The sequence below is a fragment of the Narcine bancroftii genome, chromosome 4 (genome assembly GCF_036971445.1).
Source record: "Narcine bancroftii isolate sNarBan1 chromosome 4, sNarBan1.hap1, whole genome shotgun sequence".
Classification (NCBI taxonomy): Eukaryota; Metazoa; Chordata; class Chondrichthyes; order Torpediniformes; family Narcinidae; genus Narcine; species Narcine bancroftii.
In genome coordinates, this window is record NC_091472.1 from 315199034 (window position 1) to 315214994 (window position 15961).

The following is a 15961-nucleotide window of genomic DNA, read 5'->3' on the forward strand; positions in this document are numbered from 1 at the left end:
TAACATTCAGGGCCTATTGACCTAACACCCAGGTCTCATTGATCAAACATTCAGGTCCTATTGACCTAACACCCAGGTCTCATTGACCAAACATTCAGGTCCTATTGACCTAACACCCAGGTCTCATTGACCCAACACCCAGACCCTACCAGGTCCCATTGATCCAACATCCAGTTTTCATTGACCTAAAACCCAGGTTTCACTGACCCAATACCCAGGTCCCATTGACCCAACTGCCAGTTCCCACCAAGTCCCATTGAGAAAACTCCCAAGTCTGACCAGATCCCACCAATACAGCATCCCAAGCACTTCTGGGCTCCACTTCTGATATCTAACTTTTATGTGATTCCACATGGTATTTTCAGAACCACTCCTGACCACCAGGCATCTTCTCACCTCGTCCTGACAGGAACCCCCTCCAGGCCACGTAACCGATGACCGGTACTCCACCCCAGATAGAGTAAACACAAGTCAGGTGGCACGGTTAGAGTAGTGGTTCTAATCCAACACTGTCTAAAAGGAGTTTTTGTGTTCTCCCTGTGTCTTCGTGGGTTTTCCCCACGGGGTTCAGTTTCCTCCCACCGTTCAAACCGTACAGGGAGTTGTAGGTTAATTGGGTGTAATTGGGCGGTTTGGGCTCGTGGGCCGAATGGCCTGTCACTGTGCTGTACGACTAAATTAAATTTTAAAAAAACCTTTGCTCGTGCCTTCACTTCATGAATCCCCTCTCAAACCTGCCACATTGCTCCACCCCCTAACCTGTTGATTGGCCAAGTTTTGCCCATTCCCCGGCAGGTGATCAGGTTTTGTTGAGCTCCCTTCTGGTCGGCGTAGGCCGATGTGGTGACCGCGGCTCCCTGATCCCGTGGGTTTTCCACTGATTTCAGCTCCACGGGTGGTGGAGTTCATCTCCGACCTCCACAACATGACGGTGCTGGAGGGGGACGAGGCCACGTTCAAGTGCATGGTGTCACCGGAAGACGCGCGAGTGGTGTGGAAGGTGAATGACTCCGAGGTCCCACCGGGCAGTGGCCAGTATGTGGCCTCACAGAACGGTCTGTGCCACACGCTGCTGATACGTGGCTGTCAAGCAGGGGAATTGACCAGAGTCACAGCTGAGGCGGAGGGCATCATGTCCAATGCCAACCTACAAGTGCAAGGTAGGCTGCACTGGCAGAGGGGACGGTTAATGAATCAGAATTTATTGTCATGAACAAGTCACAAAATTCATTGTTTTGCAGCAGCGTCAAAATGCAGACATTTGTAAATCCACCTTATAAAAAATAAATAAAAATAGTGCACAAAAAGCGACTGATTATTCAGGAATCTGATGGCAGTGGGAAGAAGCCGTCCTTGTGCCGCTGAATGCTAGTCTTCAGGCTCCTGTACCTTTCTCCCCGATGGTAGCAGAAGAGGGCATGACCTGGATGGTGGGGGTTCTTTGAGGACAGAGGCTGCTACCTTAAGACACCGCCTCTTGTAGATATCCTCATTAGAGTGGAGTCTGATGCCCGTGATGTCGCAGGCCTAGTTAATAGTAGCTGTTACACCGCCAGTGACCTGGGTTCAAATCCAGTGCTCTCTGTAAGGAGTTTGTACGTTCTCCCCATGACCTGCATGGGTTTCCCTGGGGGCTCTGGAAAAAGAGGGATGGGGAAGAGAGGGAGAAAGGGGAGTGATCCTAGCAGAAACCAGAGAAGTCGATATTAATGCCATCCGGTTGAAGAGGGCCTGGATGGAATATCAGGAGTTGTTCCTCCATGGCCTTGGTTTAACAGTTCATGAGGCCATGGACACAAATGAAGTGGGGCAAGGAATTGAAGAAGTTGACCACTGGGAGGTCCCTGTTACCGACGCAGACAGTGCAAAGATGCTTAGTGAAGCGATCTCCTAGTCTGCGTCCAGTCTCTCCAATGTAGAGGCCACCACGGGAGCATATAATTCTCCAGGGTCCAGGTGTCTGACAAACTGTGGCAAATGGCACAGATTGAGGCCCTTCAGCCCCCATGTCTATGCTAACCATTGCATTGGTGGGGTGATGAGGCAGGATCTGATGCCTCATTGACATCTCCTAATCAGCAGATTGGATAACCCATTGGTCCATCAACTGTGTGGGGTCACTGGATGAGGCCATGTTCTTCCAGGGTGTGGAGAATGAGGGCAAGAGGGAGCAGGCTGGGGGCGTGGGGACTGCAGTGAGGCACCAATAATAGGGGTCGAGAGTGAGAACATCTGTGCCATCCCCTCCGCAGAGTCCCAGGTCCTGTTCACCAAGAGGATGGCGAGCGTGGTAGTGGAGGAGCTGCAGGATGCCACCTTCGAGGTGGAGGTGAGCAGTGAGGGGGCCGAAGTCCAGTGGATGAAACAGGGAGTGGTCATCCAGGCCGGGAGCAGGTACCTGGTCCAGCAGGAAGGCAGGCTCAGGAGGTTGACAGTGCTGGGAGCTACATTCGCCAACCAGGGAAACTACCGCTGTGAGACGTTGCATGACAGGACACAGGCCAAGCTCAGCGTGGAGGGTAAGGGCTGCCATCATAGCAAGGAGAGGAAAGAGGGGCCTAACCCTAGCCCTAGGAGTGTGTGATGGGATGGTGCAAAGGGAGCTTCACTCTGTGCCCGACCCTGGGGGACCCTGAGTGATGGGACAGTGTGGAGGAAGCTTCATTCTGTGTCTGACCCCAGGAGTGTGTGATGGGATGGTGTGGAGGGAGTTTCACTCTGTGTCCGACACTGGGAGTGAATGATGGGACGGTGTGGAGGGAGCTTCATTCTGGGCCTGACTCCAGAAGTGTATGATGGTACAGTGTGGAGGGAGCTTCACTCTATGACTGACCCTGGGAGAGTGTGAAGGGATGGTGTGGAGGGATCTTCACTCTGAGTCTGACCCCAGGAGTGTGTGATGGGGCGGTGAGGAGGGAGCTTCACTCTGTGTCTGACCCCAGGAGTGGGTGATGGGACAGTGTAGAGGGAGCTTCATTTTGGGTCTGACCCCAGAAGTGTGTGATGGGACAGTGTGGAGGGAGCTTCACTCTTGTGTCTGAACCTGTGAGTGTGTGATGGGACGGTGTGGAGTGAGCTTCATCTGTGTCTCACCCCAGGAGTGTGTGATGGAATGGCGTGGAGGGAACTTCACTTTGGGTCTGACCCTGGGAGTGTGTAATTGGGGAGTGCAGTTTACTCATCGTAAACACAAGGCTGAACCTGAAGAAGGACGTGGGTGGGCTGAGGGCAGGATTGGCCTTGCAGAAGAGCAGAGGTTGACTGAGAGAGGAGATGAGGATAGATCTGATGTGTGGGCAATAGAACCAGGGAGAGATGCAGACTTGCCTGTTGGAGTGATTCACTGATGGAATTAACACTCTCTCCCCTTTCTTGGACCCAGCTCGGAGAATTAGACTGAGGAAGTCCCTGGTCGATATGGAAACCGTCGAAGGGGAGGCTGCCACATTCCAAGTGGAGCTATCCCACCCGGATGTGGAAGGAGTGTGGATCAAAGACGGAATCCGGATCAAGCCGGGCCCCAGCAAACGGATCAGTGTTGGTGGGAGTTTCCACAGCCTCACGCTGTCTGCACTCACGCTCGAGGATACAGGGACAATCACGTTCCAGAGTGACAGCATACGATGCTCAGCTCGGCTCACTGTTCGAGGTGAGCTCCCATTATTGTCCCCGCACTGCCCCAGGGACCAAATGCCGAACCCCTCACACTGTCAGGGGACGGAACCCCAAACCCTTGGGTCTGAACCCCCTCGTTCTCCGCACCGGGTCTGAACCCCAAACCCTCACACCTACCAGGGCTGAACCCTTCCCCCCTCACATCCCATCCTCAGAGACTGAACCCATTCCCGGCAAGTACAGAACCCCTTCCCCCTCAACTCGCCCGCATTTTAAATTGAAGCCTTTTTATCCTTAAGTTGTGCCCTCTTGCCCTAGACTCCTCTACCATGGGTAATCACTTTGCCACATCTACTCTGTCCAGGCTTTTCAGCATTCGAAATGTCTCTATGAGTTTCCTCCCTCATCCTTCTGGACTCCAACGAGTACAGTCCAAGAACTGACAATCATTCCACATATGCTAAACCTTTCATTCCTGGTTTCATTCTAGTAAATCTTTTCTGAACCCTCTCCAACACCATCATGTCCTTCCTCAAATAAGGTCCCCAAAACTGTACCCCATACTCCAAGTGAGGTCTTTCCAATGTCCTATATAGCAGTGAACCTTTTTTTTTCCACTCACATCCCTCATTAAGTAATCCCTTTGCCATCAGTGCTCTGGGATTAGTAAGGGATTTCTTAAGGGGGGATGTGAGTGGAAAGAAAAAGGTTGAGAACCCACTGCTATAGAGCTCAAAATGAATTCCGACACTGCATTCGCCTTCTTCACCACCGACTCAACCTGGAGGTTCATCTTCAGGGTATCGTGCACAAGGATCCCAAGTCGCTTTGCACCTCTGAATGTTGAATTTCCTCCCCATCCAACTAATCATCGGTCTGACTAATTCTACCAAAGGGCATGACCGTGTACTTTCCGAGATTGTATTTCATTTGCCGCCTCTTTTCCTAATCTATATGCCACTCTGCAGCCTTTCCGTATCCTCAGCACCACCCACCCTGTCGTCTAAATTGGTATCATCTGCAAATCTAAGAGAAGGTTGGATGTGTACATGGAGGTGAGGGGGTTGGAGGGTTATTGGTGGAGAGCAGGAGGTTTGAGCTAGTGGAGTTGTTCTAGTGAACCGGTGCGGACTCGAAAGGCCGACATGGCCTGTTACCGCTCCATAAATGGCTATATATATAGATATATACATCTATATATATCTATATATATATATAGATATATATATCTATATATATATATATATATACAATGTGAAAAGCAGCGCCCCCAACATCGACCCTGTGGAACACCACTGGTCACCGGTAACCAACCAGAATAGGATCCCTTTATTCCCATGTTGTTCGGGTTCGTGTGGGTCCCACAGGTCCCTGGGCCAATTGGGTGAAGGTCAGGGCTGAGTCTGGGCGGGCTGCCTGGACTGGTGATTTAGGTGGGCCAATCGCAAGGGTCACCCTGATGGTTTGGGGTGAGTCTTTGACCTTGACTGGCAGGTAGTGTGTCCTCCGAGCAGGAGCGCAGCAGCGCCACCAGGTGGTGGATGCTGCTTGTCCATTACATCCTACTCTCCTGCAGACCAGCTAATGCTCTCCCCTTCCTGTAATTCCATGAGCTCTCACTTGTTCAACAGCCTCATGTGTGGCACCTTGTCAAAGGCCTTTTGAAAGTCCAAATACACAACATCCACTGCTTCTCCCCAATCTATCCTACTTGAGATTTCTTTAAAAAAAATTGCAGGAGGTTTGTCAGGCACGAATTTCCTTTAAGGAAACCATTCTGACTTGAGCCTATCTTTTCATGCACCTCCAAGTTTTCTGTAACCTTATCTTTGATAATTGACTCCAACAACTTCCAAACCTCCGCCATCAGGCTAATAGGCTGTTTTGTGAGAAGACCACGTATGCATCTCTTACATGGAATGATATTTCAGACAGTGCAGTGGTACAGAGTTGGGACAGAGCCAAAGGGAATATAATTTCACCAGCATGGGATTCATTCAGGAGTCTGATAACAGCAGGAAAGAAACTGTCCTTAAATCTGCTGAATCCCTGAGGAATTGCAGTGGGCTTCCTTGGTCATATAAAACCACAATGCTGGAGATACACAGGTCAAAAAATGTACTTTTATACCAGACATAACCAACATTTCGGGCTTGAACCCTTCATCAAGGTATGGGCAAAATGTAGGCAGGTGCCCGAACAAAATGATGGGGGGGGGGGCAGGTGGAGGAGCACAGTCTCCATTATAAATTTCAACATACAGCATGGTAACAAGTCCTTTTGGCCCACGAGCCATGTTGCCTAATTTACGCCCGAATGACCTACAAACCCTGGTTCATTTTGTAGGGTGGGAGTAAACTGCAGCACACGGGGAAAACACACGCAGGCACGGGGAGAATGTGCAAACTCCTTACAGACAGCACAGGATACAAACCCAGGTCCCCATCACTGGTGCTGTAACGGCGTTGCGCTCACCACCATGCCAACTGTGAGATTCTCCAGCATTTTCCTTTACTTCTACCATGGTGTCTGCAGACTTTGGTGTTTTACTCTTGCTTGGGCATGTGTCAGGTGACTGGAAGGAGAAAGAACACTGTACTCTTTTACTATAGACACAATCCTTGGGTAGAAATTCCATCAGTGTTAGGCAGGCAGACCCTTCATCGAGTCTGAGAACGGTCTCAGACCCAGAATGTTGACTGATCTCACAGATGCTGCCTGACCTGTTGAATCCTTCCAGCTCCTCATTGTTTGCTTGGAGGTACCAACGCCTGCGGTTCTTGTGTTCCTCTCAGATGTCAGCTCATCCTGCCCTGTTGGCTGATCTGTTGCAGAGCCCCCCGTGACCTTTCTGAAGCAACTGAAGGACTTGCAGGTTCCGGAAACCACCTTTGTCTCCTTGGAGGTCGAGCTGTCTCGATCCAACGTGGAGGTCAGATGGTATAAGGTACGTGAAGCCACGGTGAGTGGTTCACCAACTGTCCTGTGGTTTTGGGCGGACAAGACCGGGAAATAGGAACAGGAGCTGATCCTGGCCCTTCCAGCCTGTCTCACCATTCAACACGATCTCAACTGATCTTCTCTCTGCAACCCTCCATTCCCTTACCTTTCAAAAACTCCACAGTTAAATACAGCCCAGTTGGCATAGCAGTTAGTGCAACGCCTTCACAACGCCAACATTCGGCACCAGGGTTCGAATCCCACATTGTCTTTAAGGAGTTTGTATCTTCTCCCCGTGTCTGTGTGGGTTTTCCACAGGGGCTCCGGTTTCCTCCCACCATTCAAAACACACTGGGTGTAAATTGGGTGGCACAGACTCCAGAGCTGAAATGGCCTGTTACTGTGCTGTACGTCTAAAATTTTAAAAAATGTAAAGAATTTTTAAAACTTAAAATCCATTTAATGCTCAAAATCCCACTGTCCTCTCTGCACCAGACAATTCCAGAGATTCACTGCTCTGCAGGACGGAATTAATTTTTTCCCTACAACATGGGGAGAGGGTGCAGAGGAGATTTACCAGAATGTTGTCTGGATTGGGAAACAAGTTTCATGAGGCAAGATTAGCGGAGCTGGGACTTTTCTCTTTGGAGCGTAGAAGGATGAGAGGAGACTTGATAGAGGTCAACAAGATTCAGAGAGGCATAGATAGGGTGGACAGCCAGAACCTGTTTCCCAGGGCACGAATAGCTAACACCAGAGGACATCTGTACAAAGTGAAGGGAGGGAATTTTAAGGGAGACGTCAAGGATAAGTTTTTTTCACAGAGAGTTGAAGGTGCTTGGAATGCCTTTCCAGGGGTGGTGGTGGAGGCTGAAACACTGGGGCATTTAAAAGACTCTCAGACAGACACATGGATGCAAGAAAAATAGAGGGTTATGGATATAAATTAGGGATAGGTTCTGAACCTTTTCTTTGCACTCACATCCCACCTTAAGCAATCCCTAGGCCATCAGTGCTCTGTGATTAGTAAGGGATTGCTTAAGGTGAGATGTGGGTGGAAAGAAAAAGTTTGAGAACCACTGTTTTAATCGTCCCTCATTGACTCGTCATGTGCACGGTTTCAGAGCTCCAAAGAAAATGGGCCAATGACAATTTTTCTCAAGCAAAAGATTTCAGTAACAATTGGGTCTGGAGCAGTGATTCTCAACCTTCCCTTCCCACCCACATCCCACCTTAAGCAATCCCTTACTAATCACAGAGCACTGATGGCCTAGGGAATACTTAAAGGAGGATGTGAGTGGGAAGGGAAGGTTGAGAACCACTAGGTTAGATTGTGGTATTTCATTACCAAGCCAGTGTCTGCAAACCTTCTGGTTTAACTTAGATTGATGTGGAGTGGGTTTACGTAGGTCAGCACAATATCGGGCTGACTGGCCTGCAATGTGCTGTAATATTCTATGTTCGAGAGAGATTCTGTCGCCCTCGTCAATGCCTCTCATCATCTTATAAGCTTTTTCCAGCTCTCCCCTCTGCCTCCAATACTCCAGAGGGAACAACCCATATTTGTCTAACCTCTGTCCCATAGCTCTCACCCCTAATCCAGGCAGCGGCCTGGTGAATCCCCTTTCCAAAGCCTCCGCACCCTTCCTGGTTCTGAAACAGGGCAACCAGAGCTGCTCGCGGCATTGCGGGCTTGCACTCAGATTCCCGGTTCACGCTCTGGACCGTCGAGTGAGCCAGTCGGTGGACGGTCAGTGATCCAGGACGATCAGAATTTCACTCCATTGTTCCTATGGCAGAACAACCTGGAGATGAAACCCAACAACGGCATCCGGATTTACTCCATGGGGAGGAAGCGGATTGCGCAGCTGGGCAGATGCGGAATGGAAGATTCCGGAATTTATACCTGCGACGCTGGCGCTGACAAAACCTCAGCCAAGTTGGAGGTTCACGGTGAGTTGAGTTTTGCTTCATTGGCTGTGTCAAATATTAATGCTTGACGGGAAATCCACAGAGTGCACTAAATGGATAAATTGAAAGTTGAACCTTATTTCAAGGGGTTTCAGTAGCTGGAGCAGAGACAGAGCAATGTCATGTTGGTCTTACTGTCAGGGGGATGGGGCATCAAGACCTCCATGTATGTCAAAAAGGAGCAGGTATTGGCCATTCGGCCCGTCGAGTCTTCTCCGCCATTCCATGAGATCATGGCTGATCAGATGATCGGCTCATCTCCACTGACTTGCCCTTTCCCCAAATTACTTAATCGTGATTTCAGATTGATTGTCAGATTACGTGCGTGACATCACATACAACCCTGAGATTCTTTCTCCTGCAGATGAGGCAGAATTACCACTAATTGGTAGGGCAAAAAGCTGTACACATGTAAATAAATAAAGAACTGTAAACAGATAATGAATGTAAACAATGTGCAATACAGAGAGAATTTTAAAAATCAATCAAGTGGACAAGTCAGAGTCCTTAAATGGGTCCCTGATTGAGGTTGTGGTTGAGGAGTCTGATGGTGGAGGGGGAGTAGCTGTTCCTGAACCTGGTGGGTATGAGTCTTGAGACACCGATGCCTCTTTCCTGATGGCAGCAGCGAGAACAGAGCGTGCGCTGGGTGATGATCGCTGCTGCTCTCAGATGGCAGCGTTCCCTGTAGATGTTCTCAATGGTGGGGAGGGTTTTGCCTGTGATGTCCAGGGCTGTGTCCACTACCTTTCGTAGGGCTTTATGCTCAGGGCTTTTGGTGTCCCCAAACCAGATGGTGATGCAGCCGGTCAGCACACTTTCCACCACACATCTGGAGAAATTTGCCAGGGTTTCTGGTGCCATACCAAACCTCCGCAAACTCCTGGGGAAGTAGAGGCTCTGACGGGCTTTCCTCATGATGCCATTGGTGTGTTTGGTTCAGGAAAGATCCTCTGAGATAGTGACTTCCTTCTCCGACACTGATCCCCCACTGATCACTGGATTGTAAACCTCTGGCTTTCCCTTCCTGAAGTCAACATTCAGCTCCTGAGTTTTGTTAACATTGAGTGCGAGGTTGTTGTTGTTGCACCATTCAGCCATGTTTTCAATCTCCCTCCTGTAAGCTGACTCATCCCCTTCCTTTATACAGCCCACTACCATGGTATCGTCAGCAAATTTGTAGATGTTACTGTCATACCGACCCACACAGTCGTAGGTGTAAAACGAGTAGAGCAGGGGGCTAAGAACGCTGGTCTGTGGTGTTCCGGTACTGATGGAGATTGTGGAGAAGAAGTTCTTACCAATTTTCACTGATTGTGGTCTGGAGGTGAGGAAATCCATGATCCAATTACAGAGTGGGATGTTGAGTCCCAGGTCTTGGAGTTTTCTGATCAGTTTTGAGGGGATGATGGTTAAATATTGAACTGTAGTCGATAAAAAGCATCCTGATGAATACATCTTTACTGTCCAGTTATTCCAGGGCTTTGTGTAGAGCCAGTGAGATGGCATCCTCTGTGGACCTGCTACTCTATAGAAATCTATCCAACCTTGTCTTAAATATATTTACTGAGGTCACCTCCACTGCTTCAATGGGCAGGGAATTCCACAGATTCCCCACCCTCTGGTTCCTCCTCATCTCCATCTTAAATCTACCACTCTGAATCTCAAGGCTATGTCCCCTAGTTCTGGTCTCTTCCACTAATGGAAACAACTTACCTACCTCTCTCTTATCCATGCTTTTATCAATTTTATATGTCTCTATAAGATTCCCTCTCATTCTTCTAAATTCCAGTGAGTACAGCCCCAGATGACTCAATCTCTCTTCATAGCCTAACCTTTTCATTCTTGGACTCAACCTGGTGAACCTTGATAGGAGTCACGTGATGGAGTAGTGGCTGGCAGGGGAATACCAGCCCTCTCCAGAAAAGAAGAAATAAAGTGAAGAAAATACAAAGTTCAAGAAACACAAAACATAACAAATAAAAGATAAAGCTGTGGAGAAAAGAAAGAAAATGGCACCCAAGAAGGAAAAAGTAAAAACAATGGGAAAAAAAGAAGAAAAGATGCCAGAAGAGAAAGGAGAAGGCCTTACCTCCATTACAGGGAGCCGTCGTGGAGAAAAGAGCCCGCTCCCCAAGGATAGGCCCTGACCCCCCCCCCCCGACCGCTGAACTGCAAAAATGGCTCTCTAAGCCAAACAAAAGTGCGCAACTGCGCACACTAAGGAAAAAGAGAACACCGACGGGAGGAGGGATCAGCTGAGGAGCGAGCAAACACAGCGCAACCAGCTGAGGGATGCCCGACACCAGGGCTCTCAGCTGGAAGAAGAGGAAAGCGACAAGAAAGGGAGTGTAAGGAAAGAAGAGCAACGGCAGGAGGCCCAAAAGATGAATAGCCCAGAAGTAGAGGACCAACAGCAAGAAGCCAAGCAAGAAGAAGCCCAGCAAAGTAAGACAAGCAACTCAACAGGAAAGTCAGAAGAGACACAGATACAAGGAAGAGAAGAAGAAGACACAAACACAGGAGCAGACACAGAAGAACAGGAAGACCAAGCTCTGCACAGAGAAATAGAAGGTAAAATAGATGGACAGAATATAGATAATGTTTTTTTTTCAAGGACAAATGAGAGCATTAAAAGAATGGTTGAGATTAGAATTTAGTGAAATGAAAAGAAAAATGAAAAGTACAGAAGAAAAAGTGAATAGAATAGAGCTGATCATGACAGAAATAGGGAAAAGATTAGAAAAGGTGGAAGAACGAGAAACGGCCGTAGAAATGGAAGTGAACGACTTAAAAAGAAAATTGGAAGAAAGTGACAAAAAAAAAGAAACATAGGAATTGTTAGCTCAGAAGATGGATAGAATGGAAAACTATAGTAGGCGAAACAACATAAAGATCGTGGGCCTAAAGGAAGATGAAGAAGGCACAGACATGAAGGAATTTATAAAAGAATGGATCCCAAAGCTCCTGGGAATGCCGGAAATGCAGGAAGGAATGGAAATAGAAATGGCACACAGAACATTAGTCCTGAAACCACAGTCACAACAAAAACCAAGATCCGTTTTAGTAAAATTCTTGAGATACACGACAAGAGAAAATATACTGGAGAGGGCAAGGAATAAAATTAGAGAAGACAAAAAACCATTGGAATACAAGGGTCAAAAAATATTTTTTTACCCAGACATAAGTTTTGAAATTTTAAAGAAGAGGAAGGAGTTTAATACAGCAAAATCAATCCTATGGAAAAAAGGTTATAAATTTATGTTAAGACATCCAGCTGTGCTTAAAATATTTATCCCCGGGGAGATAAACAGACTGTTCTTGGATCTGGAGGAAGCACGAGAATTTGCAGAATGCCTGTAGGACAGAAGGAGAGATGAAGAGATGTAACAAGAATGAAGAATGACGACAAACTACATATAAAGATGTAAAAATAATGAATAAGTAAGAACTAAAGAAGGAAAAGAAAAGAGAAGAAAGGAAATATGGGGGGGGGGGGAAGAGGGTGAGATTTGTTATATGTGAAGATAAAAGTCTTTTCTGGAGGGGGTTGGGTGGGAGAGAATAATAGTCACTACGAAATCAGTTGACGCTTGCGAGCGGGTTCGCAATCCAAATGGAGAGGGGAGTTGTGGTTGCCCGGCAAGGGACAAGAGGCAACTCAGAGTGGGGTGGGGGGGGGGGAACATTTGGGGTTAAGGGAATTTTAGATGTGGGAGTTGTTGAAGTATTTTATGTTTTAAAAGTGTTGTCATACATTGAGTTCAAAAAGGGAAAACTGAGAGATGAAAATGGGGAAAAGGGGGAAGGTGGTGGTGAGGAAGCGGAAATGAGGTGTAAACAGAATATGAGATGACCATGTTGAACTATATGACTATAAATATTAATGGAATAAAAAACCAAATTAAATGAAAAAGGTTATTAAATTTCCTGAAAAAAGAAAAAATAGATCCAGCATTTGTGCAGGAAATGCATCTAACTGAAGTGGAACATAATAAATGAAGGAGAGATTGGGTAGGGCACGTAACGGCAGCATCATATAATTCAAAAGCTAGAGGTGAGGCTACATTAATAAATAAAAATGTACCAGTCAAAATAGAGGAGGAAATAATAGATCCAGCAGGGAGGTATGTAATGATAAAGTGTCAGATATATTCAGAATTCTGGAATTTGATCAATATATATCCACCTAATGAAGAGGATCAAAAGTTTACGCAAGATATTTTTTTGAAGATTGTAGATACGCAGGGGAATATATTGATAGGAGGGGATTTTAACCTTAATTTGGATCCAATATTGGATAAAACTGGACAAAAGACTAGCAAAAAGAATAAAGTGGCCAAATTTATGGTTAAAACAATGCAGGAAATGAAACTTATGGATATATGGAGGAGGCAGCACCCAAGAGAGAAGGAATACTCATATTATTCGAGTAGGCATAAAACATACTGAAGGATTGAAATGTTTTGTTGTCAGCCCATATTCAAGGGAGAGTTAGGAAAACTGAATATAAAGCTAGATTACTATCTGATCATTCACCCCTGTTATTAACAATAGAACTGGAGGATATCCCACCAAGAACATATAGATGGAGGTTAAACTCCATGTTACTTAAAAGGCAGGAATTTAGAGAATTTATTAAACGCCAAATTAAAATGTACTTTGAAATAAATACAGAATCAGTGAAAAACAAATTTATATTATGGTACGCAATGAAAGCGTTCATCAGAGGGCAGATAATAAGTTAAGTAACTAAGATGAAAAAGGACTACAATCGGGAAATAGAACAGCTGGAAAGGAAGATAGTAAGTACACACAAGAAAAGGAATTAGTAAAAAGGGATGATATAACAAAAAGGAGAGAATTGGCGGACAAAAAAATAAAATACGAAACATTACAAACGTATAAGGTGGAGAAGAACATGATGAAAATAAAACAAAAGTATTATGACCTAGGAGAAAAAATACACAAAATATTAGCCTGACAACTTAAAACAGAACAAGCTAAAAGAATTGTATTGGCATCAAGGAAAAAGGACAAACAAATTACATATAATCCAATGGAGATTAATGAGAACTTTAAGGGATTTTATGAACAATTACACCAAACTGAGAACGAGGGGAAAGATAATAAAATAGAAGAGTTTTTAGCTAAAATTGAACTGCCGAAATTGCAAGAGGAACAAAACAAACTGATAAAACCATTTGAAATAGAGGAAGTACAGGATATATTAAAAAAGCTGCCAAACAATAAAACGCCTGGAGAGGATGGATTCCCAATAGAACTCTATAAAACATTTTAAAGAGTTATTAATTCCTCCTCTCCTGGAAGTAATGAACCAGATAGAAGAAACATAAAACTTCCCAGATTCATGTAAAACAGCAATAATTACAGTAATACCAAAGATGGAGAAGGATCCATTAACACCAGCATCGTATAGACCAATATCTCTACTTAATTCAGATTATAAGTTAATCGCAAAATTATTAGCAAACAGATTGGCCGACTGTGTACCAAAAATAGTAAAACAAGATCAAATTGGATTTATTAAGAAAAGACGAACAGCGGACAATGTCTGTAAATTTATTAATTTAATTCATGCAGTTCAAGGAAATAAGATACCAACAGTGGCTGTTGCTTTAGAAGCAGAAAAAGCCTTTGACAGGGTAGAATGGAATTATTTATTCAAAGTATCACAGAGGTTCAAGCTACCAGAAAAATATATTAATTGGATTAAAGTATTATATAATGGACCATTGGCGAAGGTGACAGTAAATGGATATGTATCGAACCAATTTAAATTAAGTAGGTCAACTAGGCAGGGATGTCCACTATCTCCCTCACTGTTCGCTTTAGCTATAGAATCACTGGCAGAACTGATAAGAACAGAAAATAAAACAAAAGGGATAAAAATAAAGAAGGAGTATAAAATCAGTTTATTTGCAGAAGATATCATAGTATATTTAACAGAACCAGAAATATCAATAAAAGAACTACATAAGAAATTGAAGGAGTTTGGAGAAATATCGGGGTACAAGATCAACGCAAATAAAAGTGAAGTGATGCCAATGAGTAACGCAGATTATACAGAATTTAAAATAGAATCACCATTTAAATGGCAAACACAAGCAAACCGATACCTAGGAATTAGATAATAGTTTAGGCCACCTATACAAATTAAATTATCAGCCTTTAATAAAGAAATTACAGGAAGACTTAGAACATTGGAAAGAATTACCACTAGCATTGATAGGGAGGGTAAATTGCATTAAAATGAACGTCTTCCCAAGGATACAATAATTATTCCAATCGTTACCAATTCCCTTAACAGAGAAATTCTTCAATGAACTAAAGAGAATAATGAGGAAATTTTTATGGAAAGGGGGGAAACCGAGGATAGCATTAAATAAATTAACAGAGAGGTATAACCAAGGTGGTTTGCAGTTACCAAACTTTAAAAATTATTATAGAGCAGCACAATTAAGGTATTTATCAGATTTTTATCAGACAAGGGAAAAACCAGATTGGACTAAGATAGAGCTAGATAAAATAAGGGAGAAGGTACCGGAACATATACTTTATAAGTGGGATGAAAAACTGGTGCAATATAAAAGCTCACTAGTACTGATCATTTACTCAATATATGGAAGATCTACTTAGAAAGGAAAAAAACAAATTACCAACTATCGAAATTATTATTGATGCAAAATCAACTAATCCCTTTTACAATAGATAACTTTTCCTTTAGAGAATGGGAGAGAAAAGAAATTAAAAGAATAGAAAATTGTTTTTTGGGAAATAATTTATTGACATTTGAACAAATGAAGTACAAATATGGAATAACTCATGGTACAATGTTTGTATACCATCAACTGAAAGCTTATTTAAAGGACAAATTGGGAAGCAGACTGAGATTACCTGAAGGAAGCAGCTTTGAATATGTGATTACAGACACAGTGATAATTAAAAGATTTATAACGAACATGTACATCAAACTGCAAGAGAAAGAGAATGAAGAAACAAGCTGTAAACCCAAACAAAAATGGGAACAAGATTTAAACATAAAGATAAAAAATGAAATATGGGAAAAGCTATGCTCCGGAACTAGGAGAAATACAATAAACACGAGGTTACGCATGATACAATATAATTGGTTACACAGGCTATATATATCACGCCCCAAAAGTTAAATAAGTGGGACCCAACAGTATCAGACAGATGTTTTCGCTGTAAGAAGGAAACGGGGACAACAGGACATGCAATTTGGGCATGTGAGAAAGTGGAAAAATTTTGGGAAGATCTAAATCAGGTATTAAATAAAATCACAAAAAGCAACATCCCAAAAAATCCAGAGATCTTTCTTCTGAGTAATATAAGAAGTAAAGAACTTGGCCTCGATTTGGATGGAGCACAAAAAAGATTTATTATGATCGCC

The 15961-nt window shown here is 44.5% G+C and overlaps 1 protein-coding gene across 5 annotated transcripts in view; it reads left to right on the forward strand.

The window, feature by feature from the left end:
* obsl1a (obscurin like cytoskeletal adaptor 1a) overlaps window positions 1-15961 on the forward strand; it is a 100673-nt gene that overhangs the window by 66181 nt on the left and 18531 nt on the right. For 4 of the 5 annotated variants that reach the window (XM_069935993.1, XM_069935995.1, XM_069935999.1 and 1 more), the window contains 5 exons: window positions 888-1160; window positions 2253-2519; window positions 3383-3649; window positions 6450-6562; window positions 8355-8508. In XM_069935993.1, coding sequence (XP_069792094.1) covers window positions 888-1160; window positions 2253-2519; window positions 3383-3649; window positions 6450-6562; window positions 8355-8508 — 1074 coding nt within the window. The remainder of the gene's footprint in view (window positions 1-887; window positions 1161-2252; window positions 2520-3382; window positions 3650-6449; window positions 6563-8354; window positions 8509-15961) is intronic. The other variant, XM_069935994.1, reaches the window with a different exon arrangement.